Source organism: Watersipora subatra, chromosome 3, assembly GCF_963576615.1.
Source record: "Watersipora subatra chromosome 3, tzWatSuba1.1, whole genome shotgun sequence".
NCBI lineage: Eukaryota > Metazoa > Bryozoa > Gymnolaemata > Cheilostomatida > Watersiporidae > Watersipora > Watersipora subatra.
This window is the reverse complement of record NC_088710.1, coordinates 56,313,352-56,334,420: the sequence shown is the minus strand read 5'-3', so window position 1 is coordinate 56,334,420 and position 21,069 is coordinate 56,313,352. Positions and strand designations below refer to the sequence as shown.

The 21,069-nt window shown below is 35.4% G+C and overlaps 2 protein-coding genes across 4 annotated transcripts; both read left to right on the top strand.

The window, feature by feature from the left end:
• Window positions 1-1,015: 1,015 nt before the first annotated feature.
• Window positions 1,016-10,020, top strand: LOC137391428 (R3H domain-containing protein 4-like). Of its 2 annotated transcripts, none has more exons than XM_068077900.1 (7): window positions 1,016-1,118; window positions 3,714-3,856; window positions 5,759-5,883; window positions 7,047-7,191; window positions 8,091-8,176; window positions 8,503-8,644; window positions 9,262-10,020. In XM_068077900.1, exons 1-7 carry the CDS (start codon window positions 1,054-1,056, stop codon window positions 9,390-9,392), a joined length of 837 nt encoding a protein of 278 aa, XP_067934001.1. In that variant the 5' UTR covers window positions 1,016-1,053; the 3' UTR covers window positions 9,393-10,020. The 2 variants fall into 2 exon arrangements, with proteins under 2 accessions (XP_067934001.1, XP_067934000.1); XM_068077899.1 differs by having other exon boundaries at window positions 3,714-3,892.
• An 820-nt stretch (window positions 10,021-10,840) lies between these two features.
• On the top strand, window positions 10,841-20,554 carry LOC137391190 (uncharacterized). 2 transcript variants are annotated; one of them, XM_068077577.1, is made up of 8 exons: window positions 10,841-10,971; window positions 12,912-12,971; window positions 13,158-13,172; window positions 13,688-13,768; window positions 14,116-14,188; window positions 14,317-14,449; window positions 15,869-15,941; window positions 19,817-20,554. In XM_068077577.1, exons 2-8 carry the CDS (start codon window positions 12,935-12,937, stop codon window positions 19,873-19,875), a joined length of 471 nt encoding a protein of 156 aa, XP_067933678.1. In that variant the 5' UTR covers window positions 10,841-10,971; window positions 12,912-12,934; the 3' UTR covers window positions 19,876-20,554. The 2 variants fall into 2 exon arrangements, with proteins under 2 accessions (XP_067933678.1, XP_067933679.1); XM_068077578.1 differs by lacking the exon at window positions 19,817-20,554 and adding an exon at window positions 17,293-17,330.
• The last annotated feature ends 515 nt before the right edge of the window (window positions 20,555-21,069 follow it).

Here is a 21,069-nt window from a genome sequence, read left to right as displayed (position 1 = left end):
TTTATCAATAATAGGACCTACCTCAGCGAGGTTATTTAGAGTGATTAATTTCGGGTATAGATGACACATAAATATAGGCCTCTTCCTGTTTCGTTTCAATCTGTTATAGTGCTGTTTTTAGGTAGAGTAATGTGGTATTTATTTTATTAAATAATACTCCCTGTTTAACAGCTTGTTAAAAAGCTTGTCAAAATTGAAGTTTTGTTTAGTAAAATTCACACTAAAACCTAGATTTAAGTTTGTGTTTAGTAAGCTAACTTCATTTAAGGTAAATTCCAAGTTTATGTTATACGTCTGTCTCGGAGGTAAGAGCTCCTTACGGTACGTACTGTACATAGTAATGCTACATTTTATTGCAGACCATAACCACTAAATACACTAAAGCAACTGTAGGTAACTATAGCTACTAAAGTTAATATGCTATTTTGTTAATGATTTTTAATATGTACAATTTTGATGTTTTTATCAGGGGGTGTTTGCATTAGATAATTACTATTATAGGTTTCTATACCCTTTATACAACATTTTTGTCTTACAATGCCAACACCGAAACGAATTAATGTCATATGGCGGAAGTCCATTGTAGTTGTTAGATTATTTATTGAAGAGCAAATTTTGATCATAGCATTAGAGCATTGTGTCTCATTGAGTCAGACATTTTTCTCCTGCTAATAATTTGTGTCTAAACGTGTTGTTTTATGCTAATCTTAGGGTAAATGTCTCTGGGTAGGTCATACAATTCACCTTCTGTTCGTCATTTGATAGTACAAAATTGTCTTCTAAATCATTAGTAGCTGTTTCAAACTTTCAGCAATCTTATTTTCTTTCTTTGGTAATATTATTTTAATTGGCATACTTCCTTAGGTTATAAATATAGAAACTATGTGTGAACAATATGCAACAAGTTTCGAATCAACTCAACACTAAAATTAGAAGGATTATCTTTTTGAGATGTTTCAAAAGGACAGATATCTATAGTTGATTTAATTTGTTAGACAATTATTTTATGACATGTTTTTGTACACTTTCAGCGTTTAAAAGGGACCTGGCAAAATGGGTATACATGATAGGATTGATCCATACTCTAAAGTTATCCATCTCGCCGATCTGGATAACAGGTACCTACAATGCACTTTTTTTTATTTTGGTCACGATATGTCTTATTATTGACGACTTGTGAGACGCTACATTAACTAATAATAATGTGCAATCGCTAACTCTTGCCTGTATCTAGTATGTGAGCAAACTTTGTAGGTAGTCATCTCAGCTCTTGATTTCTATAATATTTCTTTTGTTTTATCCAAATACATGATGTGCGTTTTCTATCCGAATGACTTGTTTTATGTTCCACGTTCAATGAACTGCTTATTATCATCATCTAGGCATAAATGTAATACTGACCATATCACCATTACTTTTTCCTTTCTAGTGTTCTTGTTGTACAGGTACATGTAGATCAACTATCCTCACAAACTTACATCGTAACAAATATATGTTTTTAGTGAAGAATAATTGGTGTTCATTTTTGCACGAAAATGGTCACTCTGGGCGTCAAACCCAGTCAGTCACATTACTGGTTATACTGTACATGTATTTTGTACAGTCACGTTAGGACACTGTGTAATAATTAATGATGGCCTGTCATAACAAAGCAAACGACGTTGTACCCCTAAGTTTAAGGTTGACTTGCAACAAAATTCACATTACAGTTACATGTACTTGATATGAAAATATTCACCATGTCTTACTCTGTTGTGTTGCAGGTGCAAAATATGTAGGAATGTGATTACAAGCTCTTAAAAGCTCAAAAACGAACAGTTAATCGCAGCCACGCGAAACCGCTGTAGTTTGGATTCTCTTTCCAAAACGGCTCAAATGTGACGTAGCTGTGTTAGATGGTTTCCGTTTACACTTTCATGCAACCTTATTCGTCGAAATATTTCACAAATACACTTCACGCATTCAATAAAACCATGTCTATTGTTCTTACGCATCTGTTTTATCGTCATTTTAATGTTGTCACTTTTAGCAGTGATAACTTACCGTAAAAATTCGTTTAATTTTTTAGCCTTAGCTTGAAGGAGTACATATCATTGTCTGATAATCATGACGAGCCTGTTGGTCATTTGTGATAATCGAAAAGCACTGCAGAAGTTATTTGCGAAGTATTGGGTCACATGATCCGATTACGACTTGCCGATTAGACCAAACCGAAACAAAACTGTAAAGTAGCGAGCATCTATATTTGATACGGGGTCTTTGGTAAAACCCGAAGTGTTTGTCATAAACTAGTGCTATAATAAGTTTTATATTGAGCTTTTTATTGGCCTTTCAATTCACGTGATAACATCACGTGACAAGACGATAACCAAATTTCATGACTACGTCAGAGAAATAAAGAGATTCCAATCTACAGTGGTTTTTCGTTTTTGAGCTTTTAAAAGCTTGTAATCACATTTCCACAGATTTGGCACCTAAAACACAACAGAGTAAGACATGGTGAATCTTTTGATGCCAAATAACTGTAATGTGAATTTTGTTGCAAGTCAACCTTTAAGCATGCTATGCGGACGCAACCAACGAGCCCTACTCAACAGCACGCCCTACTAAACAGTGTACCCCTAAAAAGCTGAAAGCCACGCTTGACTCAGCAGCACGCAAAAGTTTCTTTCACTATTAGCTAGCTATACTATTACTTTTTACAATTTTTATCATATTAGATCATCAGTATGGCTGATGCGCTTTGCCTACATTTAGTAGCTCTCGATTGCATTTGCTTGTCAGTGGCTCATCCCAAGGGTCATTCAATTCAGGCATGTGATTAGGCACTAATAGGGGTAGTTAAAGAGGTCAGTTATGTAGGCACTTGAGCAGCGAGTCACGCACTGATCATATGGCACGCAAGAATAATCCAGCTACTGAATTGCTGATTGTAGGCCATATTTCTTATACAAAAATACATATATGTTTTGTTGTCTCTTCGGTGTCATCTTAAACTGACATTTACTTTACTAAGCATTTTCAAAATAAGTTTATGTTCTAACTCTATACGTGTGTCAAGTATATAGAAATAGTTGATTTGCAGAATGCAATACGTTTAATGAGTATTCACAACTCCATTTGAATTATCAGACTATGTTTAGCGTTTATGAACTACATAATTCCAGGTTAATATCGAAGAGCAGCTGCTGGATTATGATCTACTATCTGTATATTTCTCAAAGTTTGTGTGTCTGTGTTTATGTTTGCCAAGCTATAGCAATATGGATATGGATTCCTATATAGGAATCCATATCGCAGAAGATTTGATCTCGGACCCTCCTGTCCGCTAGTCCGATCCCTTACCAATTGAGCTTGATGGATTCATTAGGTGATATATTTTGTTATATGAGTGTCAATACGCCACCGCCCTCCATGATGTTGCGCCATAACGTCATGAAGAACGGTTAGTTAAGTAGCTAGCTCTTATTAGTCAGCTTACTCAAATTATCCATTGGTAATGTGCCAGGCTAATAGCAAGTGGCAGGCATCTACATTACTTCTCATTGTTTATAAACATAATATTTTCCCATTTTAATACCCGTGCAACGCCGGGTGTTTCGCTAGTCCGATATATATTTATTCAAAAGTTTTTTTTATGGTGTCTTGTGCATGGCTGTGGACTATAAAGATGATTCTGCCATAACTATTATGAAAAAACAATCAATTTACAGCCAGGTGCTCAATGGCGAATATACAAGTGATGATGCTTCGAGTGTGAGTTCAGTGCATCCCCCTACCAAGCCATCGACAAGACGAAGTAGAAATGGTCGAGTTGAGGCGCTCAACTATCAATCACTGAGTGAGAGACTCAACTGCAGGAGTAAACGACATGCTAAGAGACACAATCATTGTGAGTTGCTAGTTCATCACACTCATTTTGTGTCATCAAATCAGTCTTACTATGTCTTGGTATAGTCCTGGTCATAAGCGTATTGTTATGCATAAGACCTTATATGTTTTTCTTATGATACGTTTGAAAAGGATGAAAGGTTTTGGCAAGACGTATCTCTACAAAGCCTCTGCTTTCTAATCGAAAGTACCTATATTGCAAACAATCTAGCCTGTCTTGACAAACTGTTGTTTTTGCGGAGTTATCCCCCCGTCGAGCGGGCGAGCAACACAACAGCTTTTCACAAAACGTACTGCACCTTATGCATCAGCTGCACTTATAGGGAGTTGTTCTCTTCCGTCTATGCGGCTTAGTTGCGATGTTATATCGGTCGCTCCATTGGTAATCATAACTGATTTCGCGCAAAAATTTATGTAGAAAAAAATAATATTACAACGTTTACGGTCATATGGCACTTACAGATACTATTATGGTCAGCATTGGAATATGTTAAAATATTTCTGAAATCAACATAACTTTTAATTGATCAGTATCATATTTTAAGGATACAGTACACCTTAATATTATCCTCACAATAAAAATTTATAATGCACTTGTATGTTTTAGATAACTTGAAAATATAAACCTTTCAATTTATTCAACTTTTTACTTTATAGGCTTGCATGAATGATAGCATAGCTAGCTCTAAAATTGTTGTTGGCAGCACTAATCAAATGGGCTGCTTTGAATGTAGGTCAAGGGCAGCAAATTTAGTTCTAGCCTAAATCAGGAGAAACAATCATCTTTTAAATATTGCAAGTTTTTGTCGCACCCTTATGAAGTTAGCAAAAATGCACTCAAACCTCAATGGCTCTTTTCATAAATTTTTGAATTTTTACTATAAAGCTATATCACAGATGGCGAATCTCGATGCACAGTTGACATATTTGCTAAGAGAATCGCTTATCAAGGCGTTAGTTTCTAGTCGTATAGTAAATTCTGATGGAATTGAACACAGTCAAACCTCAACTTAAGATCGTTTCTGCAAACAAATATTTGACATTGAATTTAAAATTGGAGCAGGGTTTTGTCTCTTTTCAACAGATAGCGTAATTTTTGACAAATGATCTCCTAAATTTCTTGAATTATGATGGCTATGTAAATAAAAGCCAAAAAACTGGTAGAAATAAAAGGTAAGGTCTAAAAATGATTAAAACTGTATACAACTTGAATTAATTTAAACTGTTTCCAGATCAACTGTCGCTTAGGTAAAGCAAGAATTAAAAATGTTATTTTACTGATTTTCATTTTGTTAATTGGTTTTTCACAGACTCAACTTTCTTTTCTACATCATTGTTTGCGTATTTATCCACTGCATTTGTCTTAATACCATTTGTATTTACTTGAAATATTAGTCATTGTGTTTAGGGCTTTTAAATGAATTAATTAAATTCCAACATATTTTTATAAGAATATTTGCTGTAACATACTATAGGTTTTACATACGAAAATAATTATAGAGCAGATTTTTTCGACTCTTTCAGATTTTTCAACTTTGAGTATCAATTGTATATGCTTTGTTAGAGATTTGCTATAGACTGCATTATTCATAACTTTCGTATTGTCACATCATCACTGTATTCTGATGTGCACCATTGACTGTATTTTGATGTGTAACATTGACTGTATTCTGATGTGTACCATTGACTGTATTCTGATGTGTACCATTGACAGTGTCAACTACTATCATCTGGGGATGAAAGGGCAACTGCTGATGTATATAGTTCTAAAGCTTTGGCAATCTTTAACTGTTTGTTAATGTACTTGCTTAGATTCAGCGGTTGCAATATGGTTCCTACAACAATATCTTGTTTCTTCCTACTTTAGTGAGCATGGTGCGGACCCTTGTCGGGCTGGAGGAGTCAGAAATAGAAGGAGAGTTTGCCCAGCTTTCTGACAATTATGGCCACTCAATTTTCTCCTCCCTTTTTCTGGAGGCTGAAAAGATGCAGGTTGAAATTTTTGCCTTTTTGTATTTAGTGTATATCCGACCTTTTGGCCTAAAGTGACGAAAACTGATACACTTGCACTTCTAGCATCACTCTCCGCTGGAAAAATTCAGCATTACTCTCTACTGGAAGAATTCAGACTTGTAATGTTCAACAGGTCAATAGATTAACACCAACTTCTTTAATTCCATCTGATCTTCTATTTGCTATACAGTACTTAGCTACATCCCTCTTCAGAGTCACCTCCATATATCTATCTACAGAGTAGTCATTCAACTGTTTTCATTATTTGTCGATTACCATTGTGATCATATTTTTACCTGCTAAAAATTTTAATTTTTATAAGTTGAAATTTTTTTATGAAAATGTTTATAATTTATAACTTATATAACTATAATATACATAATGATATACTTTATCATTATGTAAATTATAGTTTTAAAAAAAACTTGTTCAGACAATCACTGCATTTTCACTGGAAGATTGCTATCTTAGTTGGCATTTGCCCGAGTAGTTTGTAAGAAAGTCTATGATGTGTAATTATTTATTTGCTGTGCTGCAAAATGCCTAGCAACAAAAAAAACATCAAAATTTTAGTTATGTTTTAATGCATCTTATTGTGTTTTTAGTATCAGAGAAAGATAGATCACTATGTGAACGGTCTGTATATTGCTAATGGGCAATAGCACCTAATAGTGATTCCTGTAGGTAAATTATTGACAGAAGTACAAGTATATGTAATGATGGAGGCAGAATTACCATTATTTATAGACCATGCTATTTGAACTTAGGGGTATTATGTGATAGTATCAAGTCTTAGATTACCACACAATGCTTTAATCATACCAGTTTCAAATTCTAAGTGCTTCAGGTTATTAACTTTATGATATAATGGATGCCAAATTTGTATATCTTGGCTTGCAATGTTTGGGATAGACAACCTAGCACAGCCTTGTCGTGGTTCGTTTAACCTAAAAACTTTATAAACTTGTGTACAAAACTGACAGCTGACAAAGATTGAAAAAAGTGTGTGGACTCCTACACTTTATCATTATTTATATTAAATATGCATGTATATATTATATTTATTTGGTTTGGATTTATGATGAAGCTCTTTGAGAGTCATTGCTTTCCCATGTTTTGTAGCCCTCTGTGTGCTGTTACAGGCCTGGAACACATACATAGAGATGTCTGAGGAAGATCAGATGCTGGTCATTGAGGGAGATGTTAAGTCTGAGCATGACAGCGATGAGTCTATCGATGCTGACTTTGTAGAGATAGAGTCTGAGGACGTATCGGACATGAGATCTGGTGAGTTGCTTGTCAAAGGTAACCTTTACTTATTAACGAGTAAACGATCATCCAACAGATATCTCCTCACATGAACACCTTTGGCCAGCTGTCATTGCTTGATATAAAAGTGTTTACATATGCTATTTACGTGTTACTATTTCTCGTGATATGCATAGGACAAAACAAATGCTTAATGCATACGCCAGTCTGCAATGCATATTTTTGGTAGTTTTACAACCCACTTTTCTTAGAAGATATCAAAATATCAAAATTTTAGAGAGCATCTGTAATCAAGCATACATACATATATTTATTTAACTAAAAATAGGTTTTGTTTCATCAATTTTTTTCAGAATATAATATCAATAATATATTATAAAATATAATATTCAGTATATATAATATATATTAAATATATATATTTAATGTATATTTGTATATTATTATATATATTATTACGTATATATAATAAATTTAATATATAAATTATTATAGAATATAATAGTGTTTTTCCCAAAAAAAGATCTAGAAAACTAGGATAAAATGGCAATAGTGGTGATCACCTGTTTTATTACTCATCTACTCGATGCACCAGCATTAATTGCCAGTGCCTCAAGTAGATTCATTGATTCAAAATTATTGTCAAGGCCAGAGTTGGAATTTATTGAACTGTCAAGAATTACCCACTCGTCTTTATACTTCTGACCTGATTTACAACTTGTGTGTTAAATCCTTTGGTTATTGAGAATTTTGTTTTCCAAAAAATAGAAAAAGACCTTCCTTTAGATATATCTCCAACAATTATAGTAATTGACAGTAAGACAAACCGGAGTGGCCATTGAACATCACTCGGGATTCAATACGTTTGCACATAGAACATGCTACCAATAATCTTAGGCGCTTATTTGTATTTACAGTGCATCCCTCTTATAGCAGTGATCGCTGTTTCTTCCAAATAGAACAACGAATTCGGAATTTTCTTAAGAGACGACATGTTCCACTGGTGAGTGGGTTACTCATGCGCAGGGATGAGAAAAAAGTTTTGTGTATGTCCATCAAAATACTGTAGAACTTTCTGGTGTAAATTGCTAGCTGTCGCTGTACTTCAAACAGTGTTGCTGTTGTTAGCTGTTGATATGCTATCATGTAACTCTATGTGGCAACCTAGTGATAACTCTATGTGCCAACCTAGTAATAATTGACATATCTGTGTAAAACTGATTCCACTGCTGTCTATGATTGTTTTATGTCTCTAATGGATACAGATTCTTTTCTAATTATTACAAATGCCTCAAAGTCGTGTACTGTACATCGGAGAATGTATTACAGGGTCTATTGGAGAAAATTGAACTGGATGTGAGGGAACATTTCAGAGAGGCTCCTTATTGCATTTTTGAGGTGACCATGGAAACAAGCTTTGGTCGACTGCTGGTGCATGCTGTAGCCCAGTATCTTGGACTTGACTCCTTTAGTGAGTGTTGCCTAGATTATGCTCTTTGGTACCAGTTAAAATATTATTACAAAAGATTGTTTTATCTATAATATGACAGGCAAGCTATTTCCGAGCATTATCATTTTGACCTCTCACTATTTTTATTCTTTGTTCTTTTTTATTCTTTGTTCTTTGTATATGACACCTTAAAATGCCTTATAATAATATCGAGCCGTGTTTATACTAATTTCAAATGTTTAATTTTGAAAAGGAGTTGCCTGCTCACCACAAGCACTCTCAATGATTCCAAAAGGATTAACAGGCCTTTATTTTTGTACACACTTCTATGAGTCACCATAACTTCAGCTAGGTTTCCATATATTTTAACAACTTGTAAAACCTTTTATAGCGTCCTATTATGTTCATTCATTGTTCTATTTGTTGAAAGTTTACACATTTTGTTTTATGTGATAAAATAGTTGGAGTTATATGTGAAAGAAATTGAACTTCACACCATAACCCTTCATGACATGACCATTTACCACGAGCAAGCAACTTCTATGTGTTGTTTGCATAATTTTGTATTCATTAGCCTTATTTGTCACACAAATTAGTCATATGGAGCTGTGAGGAAATTTGTTGCAATTGTTTGGCAGGCATGGACAACGAGAATGGAAAAAGCCTTTCTGTTGTGTGTAAAGCAAAGGAGTTTAGACCGCCTAAGGAGTTTTTATCCCAGTACTTAGAATGGAAGTCAGGCAAACACCAAGACCACTGCACTTGTTAGGTCCTTTTTTAGCTCATGTGTTGACATTGCGAATGTCTTGTATTTTACCTTTATGCTGTTGTTTGTCATTGTGCTATGACATACATTTGCCAGTGTAGGCTTTTACTAATAGTTGCTGCATTTTTCTGATATCTCATTGGTAGTCAGTAGTCACTTTTGCCTGTCATAGCAGTTCATGTTTCAATATTTTATTCCTGTAATAAATATTCTTTTGCATCCAGAAGGGCTAACATAATTGGATGACTTTTTTAGCTCATGGTGTTCTACGCAAACATTATTTTGGTCACTTCGTGACAATGGAGTGTTTCAATTCTGTAGTCTAGTTGATGTTTTTACAAACTACTAGTATGTCTCTGCAATAATTGAGACCCCACTTGTTTCACAAAGATGCATCAAACAATTCTTTCCATTCCTATCAGTTTGGGATAGTTTCTGTAGTTTTTTTTTTCTGGAATACAACAAAACTCGATACATGATATATATCACTCATATGACTCTCAATGACTACCAGGAAACTGAAATATGTATTTTAGGTATGAGTATCATTGTACAATATACATGTACTTGCAAAATGTCCGGCATTGCATGAGTAATAAAAAAGTTTTTCCACAGAAAATTTATTTTTACTCAACATTAACCATTCTATATTTTAAATGAAGTTGCTTGTTTATTTCTGTGTGTGTTATATCTTTGATTAAGTTTATGCTATATATACTTAATATAGCATCATGGGGGAAATGTAGGCACATTTTTCTTCTTGTAGTTTAAGCAGGCTAATTGAAGTGTGCGTGTTTTAATCAATCGCCATGAAAAGATTGGTGTTTGTAATAAGTGTGCACGCAATTATTCCATAGTATGGCAAGGTGGTCACTTGGTGTAGTGGTTAGCACGCCCGTCTGCAAAACCGGCGTTATGGAGTTTAACTCCAGTGCAAAGTGGTTTTTTCGTGATATTTTCTTGCTATAACTAAACATACGACAGAACAACAAACACTTAGATTTATCTATATACTGTAGATGTGATAGAAATCTACAGTAAGCTACAATATGTGATCATAAAAGATTGTAAAGCATGTTATGCAATATTAATATTACATGTGTTCAATGTGGCATTTGAGCATGGGTATGTATTGTATAGAATCATTAGGTCTAAATAAGTCGTAAATCTGTCTTCAATTCTATTTCAATTTTAAACAAGCCTGATGTTGCTAAATTTCACACAGCAGCTGTCTCAAAAACTTGTATTTATATGTACTGAGTACTCCGATTTTGCGGTGTGATGTTGGAGTTGTCTTCTTTAAAGTGTTGTAGTTGGGTTGATTGATGCATGCGTTCACTCATAATTTATTATTGTTCTTCTATTTCGTCGTTTTAAAATTTGTGCGAAGCGCTGCGATAGATACCCGCATATATGAGCGAGCTAGTTTCTAGACTAGCCTGTCTTCTAATGACACAAATAGCTTGAGAACGGCTGCAATCGAAGGCGGTAAGACAAAGGTATTATAAAGTTCACTCTCCTTCAAGGATCGTCAAGGTTTTTCTCACAGAGCGGCTTTATTTCAACAAGTTTTCACTAACTGGTGAGAAAAATAGCATCATTTCTGCAGTTTTGTGGCACTTACTGCTTGTTTTGAGATGTTCTGTACTCGCGGATCTGTTTAACTTTATTGTATTCCTTGTTTTCATTATTGCTACACGCACATTTCTTTGTATCAAGAGAATTGTTGAGTTTCTTGCTCGCCAGCTAAAACAACAACGAAAGGTATTATGTTTTTGGTTCAGCATAGAAACGTGAGGCAATCGAACGCTCAATGCCAATTCAATGGTTTAGAAGAAACGGAACCAATTGTCATCAGTTTCTTGTCAGTTCAGCTGACTTTTTAACTTTATCCATTATTTCCATTACCTAAAGCCAAAGTTAATACACATGTGAAGTACAGCAAATTTATTTATAGTGCTATAACTCGTGTAGTTTTGAAAAATATGGAAAGATGTTCTTTAATTGTAGAAAATTTGATTTAGTTAATTTTAGTTTTGATTTAGATTTCTATGTTGATACATTGACCATTTAAAAATAACTTGACATGGTTCAAATCAGTTTCAGTGATTGCAGAACTAACTTCGACATACATGTACTACAAGCTTGCGTGAACAAGTTCATTATCTCATTCACAAAATGTTTCTTTTTCAAAAAACATGGTTTTCCCAAAACAGTAAACAGTTTTCCGGTTTTACTTATACAGTACATGTGTATTATGTCGTAGAGATTCAATGGCCAGTCTGTCATTTGGTTACTATGAATTTACAGCACATAATCAGAGTTATGTCTACCAGCTGAATCATACATCTCAGCCAAAACCACTATGATATTATTAAAATGTAACAATATGTTCATTGATGTAATTGTTGTCATTATAAGTAATCCTTAGCGCTCTTCATTACACAGTAGCAATAATCATCTGAACCGTATTTCAGCTCATTATATTAATTGATTATAATTTGAATTAAAATGTACTAAACTTGCTTTAATATTAAATGACAAGCCAAATGATTTGATTGGGTCTGAAGCTCTGTGGTCTTATATAAAGTTCATCAGTTAGTGAAAGTTGTGTCACATATAAAAACAATTCAACTATTATGGCAATATTGTGAAGCGGAACAGGTGCCATTTAGAAGGCTAACTCAAAAGTAATCATAGCTATTACACTTGCTGATCATTTTAATCTAAGGTTATGTAGTATAAAGTTTATTGTTAGAGGAAATATGGTAAGTAGTGAGAAACGCGTGGAACAAAAGCTAAGACTAGGTGGATGCCAAAGATAGTTTCTCTTACTAAACAATTCTGCTAATTTTTGGTTTACTTTTTAATGCAATTATTTCCTTGTCAATTTCACAATAGATGACATAGATAGATGACTGCGGTTATTCTATTTAACACAAAATGTCTCTCTTTATTGAAGTAAATCAATGTCTGTTTCCTTTTCAGTGTTTAATTCAGAACTGTAGATCTCTTCGAGTTTATCACGGATCTCTATTTATCGTGAGGGTTTTTTGTTGAAGGCTAATACCATGTGCAAGTTCAGCGTTCTGCAATTGGATTAATCTATGTTTTTAGCTGTGGTCTCTAGCTAGAATTTCTTGGTAATAAGTTCCTCATAACTAGTTCTACGTAACTAGTAACAATCTTCAATCAGATATATATTGAAGGCAATTTTTATGTGGTATCTTGATTTACATCATGAGCATTAATTCATTTTGTCAATAGCGAAAGATTGCTTTTAAGTGGCAGTTTATCACTAGTTTTAATCTGCAAGTCATTCACGTTTTATCACATCAAAAATCTGATAAAACTCATGATTCATTCTATACATAATTTCTCAAACTTTGATGCTAGGTGTGTTTGTCTGAATCATCAATGTTGTTATTGCAAACTATAGTACTAACTTTTGTAAGTTTCCAAAACACTAGCTTTGCGAGGAATTGAATAGATATATACTGTGATATATCATTCTGTGTTTAGGCCTTCATCGATTGACTAAGACGATGGCAGGTGATAATACTGAATATGAAACAAAAAATAGTAAGTTTCTATCTATACCATTTTTATATAATGTATGCAAAACCTATCTGCCATAACCTCAACATTTTGGTCCAGTTTTCTGACAGGCAACAGGTTGTGTAGTTATTTGGTACTATGCTTTCTTTTGTCATTTGTATGATGACACATGCATATAGTATTATGAAGCTGTTGTTGGTCTTTTTGCAGATGGATCAGTTGTTGGTAAGTAGGGTCTGGTGTACCACCTGTTTCTAGTCTATAATATTCGAGCTAAACGCATTCTGACCATTATTGATAGAAATACATTGTAACTTCTGTGTTGGTCTGGTCAAAAGAAGTAGCGCTATGTTTGTGCACTTACTCAAATACTGAAGTAAGTTTCTTTCAAAGCCTGAAGTAAGTAGCTTTCAAAACCTTATTTTCGGATCCAAACAGTGTTTTTGTATGATTCTGTAAATAGGTAAGTTTAAAGACAACTTATGGCTGACATGTTGTAACAGGTTTTTAGTAACATTTAGCAAGGCTAACCAATGGTTAAGACACGGCGTGTACACTTTGGTATGACTATCGAATAGACTCCAGCTCAAAATGCTACTTATCACATGAGTGTTTACATGTATGCAGGATAGGACACTGTTTGATATCACCTGATAAAGGCATCCGTTTCCTCTCTTGCTTCCTTTTATCAGGTTAAAGTTCAGGTCTGTGTTTACTGTACAACCATATGGCTATTGTAGTATCTACAAATAGTTCAACTCTAGTAACCTCTACGGAAGCGGAGGACAATTCCTCTTCAGGACTTGATGGAAGCCAGATCGGTTAGTTCATTCATTTACTCATTCTCCTCCCCACCTGTGCTGGCTGTGGACAACTCAGCGTGTGCCGATTAGCGTGAGAGTACTTGTTTCTCCCATTCGTACATGGCCAGGTTCTTCAGTACCTCGTTACACAGATACTGTTTAGTATTCCAATGCAAGCGTGAGTCAGAGACCATCGTAGAGTGACAACTAGCAAATTACATTTGTACAGTGTAAAGAGATATATTGATTGATGCTATTAAATCTCAAGTATTAGGATAGCATTCGCATGCAAATATCATACCTTCTATCGAATAGCTTGAGGACATTTGGGAATTGCTGCGCGTATTACCGATGGTATTTTATAGGCATCATCGTGGGAGTGCTGGTGGCCGCTTTACTCATCACGGCAGTTATATTATTTATCATCATTAGAAGGAGGTAGGTTTTGATTATAAAGTTACCTCATAAATGAATGCTAAAAGATTTTATCCAAATTCGTGTTACAGCTGATAGATTTGGAAGGTAACCCCGTATCACATGAGAATTAACTCTTTTTTTTGTACAAGATCTAAAAAGAACAGCCCAACAAAAGCAACTGGCACAAGCGAAGTGTATGGAGATACTACGGCACCTTTGAGAGATGAGAGCAAAGGCATGCTCAAGAATGGAGAGCCAGGCTCAGAGCCTATCGAACTTGAGGTGGGTTGCTATGCTACGTAATGCTAACAGCGCGTCGATTCTCTCAAGCATGAGAATAAATTTCATAAGTATAAGTAAAGTTTATTCACAGACATTTGGTTGCGCAGACGTCAATAAAATTCATCGCGTTAGTTGCCAGCTGTTTTGTGCCCTCGACTTTGCATGTGCATGCGGCATCTGCATAATACGCTGCCGATGTATCGCAGAATTAGTTTTCAAAAAATATTTGCTGATAATTATCTGTTAGCTTGGTTACATTCGAGGTAATTAAGGATAACAGTAAAATATTTGACATACACTATGTATACACACTGATGATTGGTATAGCGTGTGTACACCCGTAAGTCTTAACTTCTATCTGTGAACTCGCTATGCATTTTCCATTGTACAGTAAGCCTTGTATGCATGAGTTAATTACCAGATCGTCAACACAATATTGGTAATGGGATATAGAACATGCCTGGTGAGGGAATTTATATCTCTTGTTTCAATGTGAATGGCAAAAAGTTATATCCAGGTATCAGTACTGTAGGCGTTGCTCCACAAACCAGTGCAATTCTAGTGATTTTGTTTAAGCTTACCTTACTGACCTGGTGGTTTATTACCTGTACGCAGTAATTCCATCGGCTTGCGCAGCTTATATCTGTTCTAGTCTGGCTAGTAATCGCTCTTACATAAATCAGGTGTTGGGCGGAGGAGTGTCTGAAGGTAATCTTTAATTTTCTTTGCACCGTCAGAGGTGAGGTTGAGTGCACCATTCATATGGCAATTTAGAATGATTAATGTTCTATCTGAGACTTGTGGGTCTGGCTAAAAGGAGACAACAGCTGCTGTTTCATGGCTAACTGTTTCAGCTAACTTTAATCTGTAGGTACAGCGCTGTAATCCCTTTGCAAGGATCATTTGTGAGGAGATGAGATGGTAGCGAGCATTAGGGCGCTTCTAAATTGTGTGTGTAGGAGTAGAGGGATGGTTATCGAACTCTAATCACCTATTCCTCACAAGATGATAGTTTTTATTTGGAATGGGGTACACGATAACTCTAGTCAAGTCTGTTGTCAGATCAGTCAGATCTGTATAACTACTTGTAATGTTTTCAGCCTGTGATGCTTCAACGCTTGTTTTATAAAAAATTGAATTCCTTTGCTGATGATTGATAGAATTATAGTTATCGTGTTAACTGATGAAATCGGCATAAAGAAAATAACTCAAAGTTCATGGATCCGAGTTGAACTAGCAAATACTTATGACATGCTTCATTCCATGAAAGATATGTTTTATTATTTGGTCTCATGCACCACTTGGTTATGGGAAGGAAATCCAAAAGCGTACTTACTTGTCCAAGATCTTTTTGTCTGTTCCCCTCATCCCAAAATCTCAAATGATTGTTTGCTCAATTATCTCCGTATTTCATTGTAGAAGAAAGAGCCAGTAGCTGATGGGGAAAATACTACGGAATCTAGTCCTTTGAAGGAACCTGCTTCTGCGACAGGTAATCATTGTGGTTTGTTCAGATTCTGGCGGTTCTTGTTCACAAAGTCTTTAGAATCGCATGAACAACCTGCGCATTGCTGCTTGTCCAGTACTTGCAACTTTTCTCCCCACGCTTCTCCCTCCAACATCTATGTAGAGTAGTATTATAATGAAATTACTAAATCACCGCTATGAGCAAATGTTGTTATTCATGGCCCTCTATAAGTCATATTTTCCAAGTCATATGTATAAGTCTCTATAAGTCATATGTTTCAAGTCTGCCGGTTGTTTCCACTAATCTTTAGCGGTTTTTAATGAGAAAAACCTTTCTGGAGTACTTCACCCTGCGGTCATGTGAGGGTCATTATAGTTCAGCACAAAACTGGTGGGCAATCATAAATTGTTCTCTCTACTAAATTTTGCTGTTGTATGTACTAGGTACATGATTCAACCAGTGTGTCTGTAATCCATGCATCAGTAGCTTAGCGTGGGTAGCATGACAGATGGGTTGCCCTTGATTATACGGTTGGTTGTAATGTGATGACTCACTTGAGATTAATAGGAACTTATCGATAGTGCCTTCTTTTGCTTTGTGATGGAAACGGCGCCAAGTAGCTTGTACCAGCTTTCCATAATGCTCTCAAAAGGAATCCTTCAATGTGTCATTTAAAGGAAACGGTTGAGTTGCAGGGGAAGTACATTAAGACATAACGAAGGCTTCTAAAATGTAGAATAAGATTCCAAAAATCAAGGGGAATGATCAGTTAGTTGTAGGGAGAAGGCAGCAAGTTGTAGGTACAGACCAGTGAGATGTAGGGGCAAATTAGTTCATCATAGGTAGAGGCAAGTGGATGTGGGGCGACCTAAGAGGTATGAGGGAAAGACCAGTGAATTGTGGAAAGAGATCAGAGAGATGTTGGATAGACAAGCAAGATTTAGAGAGATGTAGGTAGAAATCAGTGCATTGTAGGAAGAGACTGGCAAGAGATAGAGAGGGAGGGGGAGAGAGAGAGATCAGTTATGTTTAGTGGAAACAATGAGTGGTAAGAAGGGATACAAATAAATACTGTTTCGTAAAGGGAAAAAAACTTTGGAACTCGGAGTTTAGCAAACTTCCTGTTTGCTAAGCAAGTAGTTTCCTATCTTCAGTAGTCTGATCTTTCCAGTTATTGCCATGGCAGTATTTAGCCAAAATGGTTTATGTATTGCACTAGTAGTTACATAGAGTTGATATGACTGACAATATTGGTATACTAAATCCCGGCTTTCCAGCAAGATATTTTTGTCATCTGCTCTCCATTTGAGAATGTCTAACATTTTTGTTTTATTTATGTTATAGTCTAGAATCTATAATGGCTGTTGTATTTTAGATGCCTATATGTCAACTAGTTGAGGTGAAATGCTGCACCCTTTAATTAATATGACATTTTGCTATTTTACCCTTTGCTCTAATCTTCTGATTGCCACAATTAAATTTACTGATGTAATAAGGTGGAGGGTTTATCAGCATACTCTGTTTATGCTGTGGTAATCAGAAGTAAGCTTTGCACACTCTTGTTGGCTGTTTCCATAACCTGCAAGAAAAAATAAAAGCATTTTTTGCAAAGACAAGATAATGAATATGAGGGCCATTCAATAAATAAGGTGAATTTGTTTTTTTAAATAGACTTTGGTTATAAGTAGGAACCCAATTGTTTTTCTGAAGTATATAATCTCTATAGATAATTCACATAATTTTTTGTAAGCTGTGTGATCACGTGACCCGGTTTTTGAGGTTTTTCAAATGGCCGACATGGACATCAGCTCCAAAAGTGAACAGAGACAAGTTATCAAATTTTTGGTCGCTGAAGAATGAAAAACTAGTGAGATTTACAGGGGAATAGTGAATGTGGAATGTGAATAGTAAATGCAGAAGACAGTTTTGGGCAGAAAAATGTCTTCAAATGGTCAAAATTGTTTAGAAAAGGCAGAATAAGTATTGATGATGAATAGAGATCAGGTAGATTCGTTGATGTGAGAACCTCTAACGTGGTTGAAGCAGTTAATGAGCTTGTTCAGTCTGAGAGAAAGGTGACAGTGGAAGATGTTGCAAAGAAATTTGGTGTGTCAGTTGGTACAGCCTACAAAATTCTTCACGAGGACATGGCTTACTCTAAAGTTAGCCGGTGCTGGGTTTTCAAACAGCTGACCCAAGAGCATAGACAGAAGAGGGTTGAGTTGTGTCAACAGAACCTTTTCTCGGTATGAAAGAAAAGGTGGTGAGCTCTTTAGAAGGATTTTCACCTGTGTTATGACCTGGATTCAGCACTATGAATCCTAATCCGAGCATCAGTTTATACAGTAGAGACAGTGAATCTCTTGTCAAAAAAAGTTCAAATCGCAATGATCTATCATAAAGTCATGCTTACTGTTATTTTGGGACATGCAAGGACCTATCACTATTTCCTGTCATTGGAAAGGCACCGCTGTCCATAATACCACCTACTGTCAACTTTTAAAGCAAGTTAAGGATGTAAAGAATAAACATCAAGGTTTACAGTCAGCTGGGGATCACCTTTCATCAAGACAATGCTAGGCTCCATGCAGCCGCCAAAACAATAGAAGCAATCAATAAATTTCTTTAAAGGTTGCTACCACATCCACCCTACATTTCTGATCTCGCACCACCTGACTTATACCTGTTTAGGCCTGTAAAGTAGTTTTGGAGAGAAACCCACTTCAATAGTGATGACGAGGTTAAAATTGCAGTGAGCGACTTTTTATAAAGTCAATTGAAAGATTTCTACGTTAAAAACATACAAAAGTAGATACCTCGATGGCCAAAGCGTGTCATTGCATGGAGATTATGTTGAAAAATAAAAAATTGTAAGCTTCTTTTTATAATAGAACTTTTTATAAACAATTTCTCCTTAGTTAGTGATTGGCTTCGTATTATTCATATTATGGTGAAGTTAACTCTAGCTGTTCTGGGTCTTACCACCAAGCCTCTTCACTTCAATATTGCTCTTATGTTAATCAGTTCAACTACATGGTCCAGACAAATCAATATTCATAAAGCTATTATTTCCTGCTCACGACAAATGATGTTTTAAACCAGTTACACTGACCTTCTATTGATGCTAACTGCTTGATGTGTTACTCTCAGCTTGATGAGGTATGACAGTGACTGTTTAGTGTGTGCTCTGTCAAAGTTGACTGGACAGTCTGTTGAGTCAGATACTAACTTATCCTGGTATGCGCGTTCTATCATCGTTACATTTACTGAATAAATGGTTCTGTGAGTGTAATATATAGTCGAAAAATTGGCGACATCTTCCATACCTTATGGGCACCCGCATCAGACATTTTTATAATGCTTATTATTGGCCATCATGATCATATACATGTAGCGTTGAAGAAGAGAATTTGTGACATTGTTCCTTTTCGCGTGTTCTTCAATATGATTGTAATCTTTGGACTTGATATGCTTTTAATATGTCAAAAGCGGATTGAAACCATCTGAGTACCTGTTGCCATTTGTAACAAAAGCTACAGGATGTTGCTTGTGTATTTCCCACCAACTTTGAGATATTTTTCATGTATGTTCATGTAAATTTACTGTAAATTCAAATTCGCTACATTCCATACATGTATGTAACTACACTCACTAAACAAAATATATCTACTGGTGCTAATATGCTATAAAGGCAAGCTTTAAATTTGCAGCTATTTCATTGCGCACTCATGCATCAGTCTTCTTTGCAAATCTTCACTTCTGTTTTGACAATGAAGCATGCCTGGGATTGTAATTAATTCAGTTTCAAATTGACCACTTTGTTTTCAACAACTATATTTATATTTCAGAGTATGGTTATCACCGGTAGCCTTTGATTCTATAACGCTTGTATATTTCAGTTGCAGTTGCTAATGAATCCTCAGTTGTCTTGGTGACTGACGATGGTAACGTCTGCTAATGGAGAACGAGTCTTCTGTCTTCATCATGTTCCTTAAAGTCAGCAATTCTGTAATTCCTTGGCTGCCTCATCCCATTGCTAATAATCTCTCTGTCTTTAATGTGCTATGTAATGATAATTATTAATATACTCTTCACCTTCGGCATGCGAAAGGTACATGTATATTTTATACTTACTGATTTATCAAGCTTTTTCAGATTCCTTTGTACAATATAGTGTGTAGCGATTAGAGAAGGTTGTGTTGTTAATCTCTGATCAATTTTTGCTCATTTTGTGTAGGTAGTGTGGTCCTTTAACATAATTTTTATAAATGGTCAGCTATTCTTTGTATAAGGAAACCTAAGAGCTAACCTGGGAGCAAAAGTCAGCAACTTATTTCCAGTTCTTTCTTTTGCTTATCTATCGTAACCAAAAAGGAATGCCATGTACTAATGACTTGGGTTGATTCACCTGCTATTGTTCGCACATAAGATTGTAGTCATATCAATTTAAGGCGGTCAAATCATTTTATTCTATTATTAAACTCCAATTCATTAAACTTTCTCGTTTAAATGTTTTGTATGCTGGTTGTTGTCTCGCTGTTGTCAGTCTATGAGGTTAAAATCCTATGAATTTCATCATGGTGTGGTAACTTATCTTTCGTACTAGCGCTAATAAATTATCTAGGCTAGACCTTGGACATGTAATTAAATTACATGACCGCTACATATAACCATGTATTACTATGGTAACACTTTGGTTGTTCTTGCTTCACTAGTTTTTGAGTCCTTCCAGAATGTATCGCACAGGGTAGGACAACTGATAACTATACCAGCCATCAGCTAATTGCTGGCAGTGTGCTATGTTAGGCTGAATTTATGCATGTCTAATAAGATTGCCACAATAATATTGTAGCAGGCATAGATATAGTAAACCCTAGATTGGCGAATAGCTATCATTACAATGAAGCAAAAGTGAGGCACATAATTGGCTGTTGTTTTCACGACGTTACGTCCGCAGTGATGTGCATCACAGCATCAGAGCCTTCAATTGAGCAATGAGTTTAGTAGTGAAAGCATGCTTGTCATGCTAATTTTCAAGTCATAAACGTAACAATAAGATCAAATTCTTAGTGAAATGTCATCAGAGAAGACTACAACACTCCAGGTATATCCTGAATTGCCCATAACAAGACAGAACTTGAACTCAAAACAA

Excerpts from the sequence above, each read along its gene's own strand:
- LOC137391190 (XM_068077577.1), top strand. The coding sequence starts at position 12,935 with ATGGCAGGTGATAATACTGAATATGAAACAAAAAATA. Across the intron at positions 13,769-14,115 it reads ACTTGATGGAAGCCAGATCG|GCATCATCGTGGGAGTGCTG; the intron begins GTTAGTTCATTC and ends GGTATTTTATAG. Across the intron at positions 15,942-19,816 it reads GGAACCTGCTTCTGCGACAG|TTGCAGTTGCTAATGAATCC; the intron begins GTAATCATTGTG and ends TGTATATTTCAG.
- LOC137391428 (XM_068077899.1), top strand. The coding sequence starts at position 1,054 with ATGGGTATACATGATAGGATTGATCCATACTCTAAAGTTATCCATCTC. Across the intron at positions 7,192-8,090 it reads CGTATCGGACATGAGATCTG|TGCATCCCTCTTATAGCAGT; the intron begins GTGAGTTGCTTG and ends TTGTATTTACAG. Across the intron at positions 8,645-9,261 it reads TCTTGGACTTGACTCCTTTA|GCATGGACAACGAGAATGGA; the intron begins GTGAGTGTTGCC and ends ATTGTTTGGCAG.